General features: G+C 38.8%; 1 protein-coding gene across 1 annotated transcript in view; it reads right to left on the minus strand.

Moving 5' to 3' along the window:
- LOC106867339 (peptidyl-prolyl cis-trans isomerase-like 4) overlaps window positions 1-3,561 on the minus strand; it is a 25,796-nt gene that overhangs the window by 5,010 nt on the left and 17,225 nt on the right. Inside the window, exons 9-10 of the mRNA XM_052966820.1 lie at window positions 3,049-3,115; window positions 832-984 (exon numbers count right to left, since the gene is read on the minus strand). Of these exons, the coding sequence (XP_052822780.1) occupies window positions 832-984; window positions 3,049-3,115 (220 nt within the window). The remainder of the gene's footprint in view (window positions 1-831; window positions 985-3,048; window positions 3,116-3,561) is intronic.

A 3,561-nucleotide genomic window follows, 5' to 3' on the forward strand; every position in this document is an offset into this window, starting at 1 on the left:
ACTTCAATTTATTTAAGTAATGTGAGCATTACCTTAAATGCAATATGAAGAGCAATCTTCAGCTGCACGAAAAAATGTAGAAAAAAAGACATATTACAAATGTGGCAACATATTAAAACCAAGTGGGAGAGAGCAGAGGAAGAATATATAAGTCCATCTTGCTTGAATCTATGTCTATATATATATATATATATATACATACGCATGTGAAAGGCACCCACTACACTCTCAGAGTGGTTGGCATTAGGAAGGGCATCCAGTTGTAGAAACATTGACAGATCAGATTGGAGCCTGGTACAGCCTCCTGGCTTTCCGGCTTTCCTGACCTCAGTCAAACTGTCCAACCCATGCCAGCAGGGACAACAGACGTTAAACGATGATGATCCTGATGATACATGTGTGTGTGTGTGTGTTTGGGAGCGTGTCTGTGCGCCTGTGACTGAGTCTGTATTTCCCTCTCACCCACACATGCACTTTGCTTGCTCTTTTCTAAACGATGGCTTCACTAATGCTGTCATTTGCTTGTAGTCAACTTACAAAAGCATCTTTAGGCTTTTTGACAATCTTTGAGACCAAAAGACTCACTTCAATGTTGCTTACTTCCAGTTCTCCACAACACAAATATGTCCAAGTTGTTTGAGAGACTGTGAGATTATTACCTCACTTGGAAACAAAGAAAGGTTAGCAACAGGAAGGGCATCCAGCCACAGAAGACTCTACCCAAACACAGTCATCTGCTTCATACAAGTGTTGAAAGATAGACATTAAAATGATGATGATGATGATGATGATGATGATAACAAGCCAAAAATGTTTCCTTCAGAATTTTTACAATTTTTTTTTTTGGCATTTAAACACATCAGCTAAATTACCTTTGCCCTTCCACTTGAGTTTGGCAACTGACTGACTGAAGTCAACATGTATTCGACGGTCATCAATCAGGACGTTATCCATTTTAAAATAAGCATTTTCACATTCCTCCGGCTGCCATAACAGAAGAAAAAAAAATACAAGAAATAAATAAAATGATTATTATTATCGTAAAACATTAATCAGAGGCAAGAATATAAAGTTTTTGAAGAAACATCATGAATACATTTCTAAGCTGGGAATAAAACTGAATAGAACTTGGAACAAAGGTTTGATGGGACAGACCAACAAATACACAAAAAGGGAGAGGATTCGGCCACAAAACCCTTTTGGCATCCAAATTATTCTGTCAAATGTCATCCTTATTTATTCTTTTACTTGTTTCAGTCACTTGACTGCAGCCATGCTGGAGCACCACCTTTAGTCAAACAATTTAACCCCAGGACTTATTCTTTGTAAGCCTAATACTTGTTCTATCGGGCTCTTTTGCTGAACCACATTGTCAACCGATGTTGGGAGGACAAACAGACACACAAATATACGCAAACACACACACACACAAACATATACGACAGGCTTCTTTCAGTTTCCATCTACCAAATCCACTCACAAGGTTTTGGTCGGCCCGAGGCTATAGTAGAAGACACTTGCCCAAGGTGGCACACAGAGGGACTGAACCCAGAACCATGAGGTTGGGAAGCAAGCTTCTTACCACACAGCCACTCCTGCACCTCCTTATTCACATTGCTTCGAATTAATCATGGATTATCTTGCAGCTTTAAGATTTCATTGACCTGATTGTTTATTTTTAGAATGACATTGCAAGGTCATGCTAAAAATACTGGATCTGGCCAGTTTGAACATAAAACAGGTAGAATAGTTGGGGTGGAGGGTGGCCTGTTGAAGTGATAAGATACCAGGCAGTAACTCAAGCATCAGTGGTTCATATCCTGCCGTCACCAGTGCAGTGTGTCCATAATAGTTTATTTTATTGATCTTGAATGGATGAAATGCAAAGTTGACCCCAGCAGTAATTTTATGCTGTGAGTTCAAATACTGCTGAGGTTGACTTGAATTTTCATTTTTTCAGGGTCAATAAAATAAGTACCAGTTGCATACTGAGGGCTGATCTAATCAACTTTTCCTTCCCTTCAAAATTGTTGTCTGCCTTATGCCAAAATTTAGGAAGAATGATGATAATGATGATGATGATGATCTTCAGCATCCCAAAATTTCAGGCCTTGTGCCTAGAATAGAAAAAGATCTTCAGCATCCTCATCATTATTAACAACAGCAGCAGCAGCAGCAGCAGCAGCAGATGGCAACATTTCTCTAAAAGAAACAGAGAGAATGCCATGCTGAAGAAGACCGTTTCAGCCCATACAAGCGTTGAGAAACAGGTTGATCATGATTATACAAACACAGTTACAAATAGTGTGTGTGTGTGTGTGTGTGTTAAGTGGCTATAATGGTTTTACCATCATCATCATCATCGTCATTATTTAACATGCATATTCCATGCTGGCATGAGTCAAAGAGTTTGAGAGGAGCCAACATGCCAGAGGGCTGCACTGCACCTCCAGCGTCTGCTTTGGCAAGGTGTCTATGGCTGGATGTCTTTCCTAATACCAACTACTTTACAGAAAGGAGTGGGTGCTATTTTCATGATGCCAGCTCTAGAGAGGTTGCCAATTACCTTCAAGACCCCCTCAAAGACCTCTTAAGTGAGAGGGATAGAGCAGGATTAAGTGGAGTGGCTTTGTGCCAGGTGTTGAGAGGTTAAAGTATGATGAAGGGAGAGGCACAGGAGATATATGGCTACTTCAGTAAGAAAAGAAAACAAGGATGAAACAGACGAGGTGTCAAGACAAACTGTCAAAGTAGAAAAAGATGGACAAACTGCCAAAGTAGAAAAAGATGGACAAACTGTCAAAGTAGAAGAGAATACATGCAGAAAATGGTGGTGAAGTTTATCATTTATCATAGGTCAATTTTTGTTTCATGTTTTAGACTATCAACAGGAGACAGAAAGAAGCCCAATTACAATATTGTTAACAGTGTACAATATCTGATTCTAAATGAATAAATGGTAAATGTTTGACAATTGATGTTAGTAAGGATGGGATTGGTAAAAAGGGGGGGAAAAAACTTATCAAAGAATACAAGAATGGTATTCACCTTTTCAAATTCAATAAATGCATACTGCAAGGATTCTTTAGTTTTCGAGTCTTTGATCACTTCGCAGCTGAATAAAAATATAAATAAATATATATATAGACAAACAGATTAAATCATTCCTACATATCAATACCTTTAGTATTATTATTATTATTATCGTTGTGTTGTTGTGAGGACGTATGGCCTAGTGGTTAGTGTGTTGCAGTCATGATCATGAGATCGTGGTTTCAATTCCTAGACTGGGTGGTATGTTGTGTTTATGGGCAAAACACTTCATCTCACATTGATCTGCAATCACCTGACGTGTGTTACACCGTGCACCTGTTCAGGTAATGTCATCGATTTGATGAAGGGAGTGAGCTAATGTACAACACACGTTTGATCACCTTACAAACTAATCATTTGTGCAGGTCATATGTCATCTTCGACAGGAGACCCCATCGTTATTATCATCAATATTATTATCATTATTAAGGCAATGAATTAGTAGAAGTGTTAGTGCCTACAAGAATG

Source organism: Octopus bimaculoides, chromosome 3, assembly GCF_001194135.2.
Source record: "Octopus bimaculoides isolate UCB-OBI-ISO-001 chromosome 3, ASM119413v2, whole genome shotgun sequence".
NCBI classification, from domain to species: Eukaryota; Metazoa; Mollusca; class Cephalopoda; order Octopoda; family Octopodidae; genus Octopus; species Octopus bimaculoides.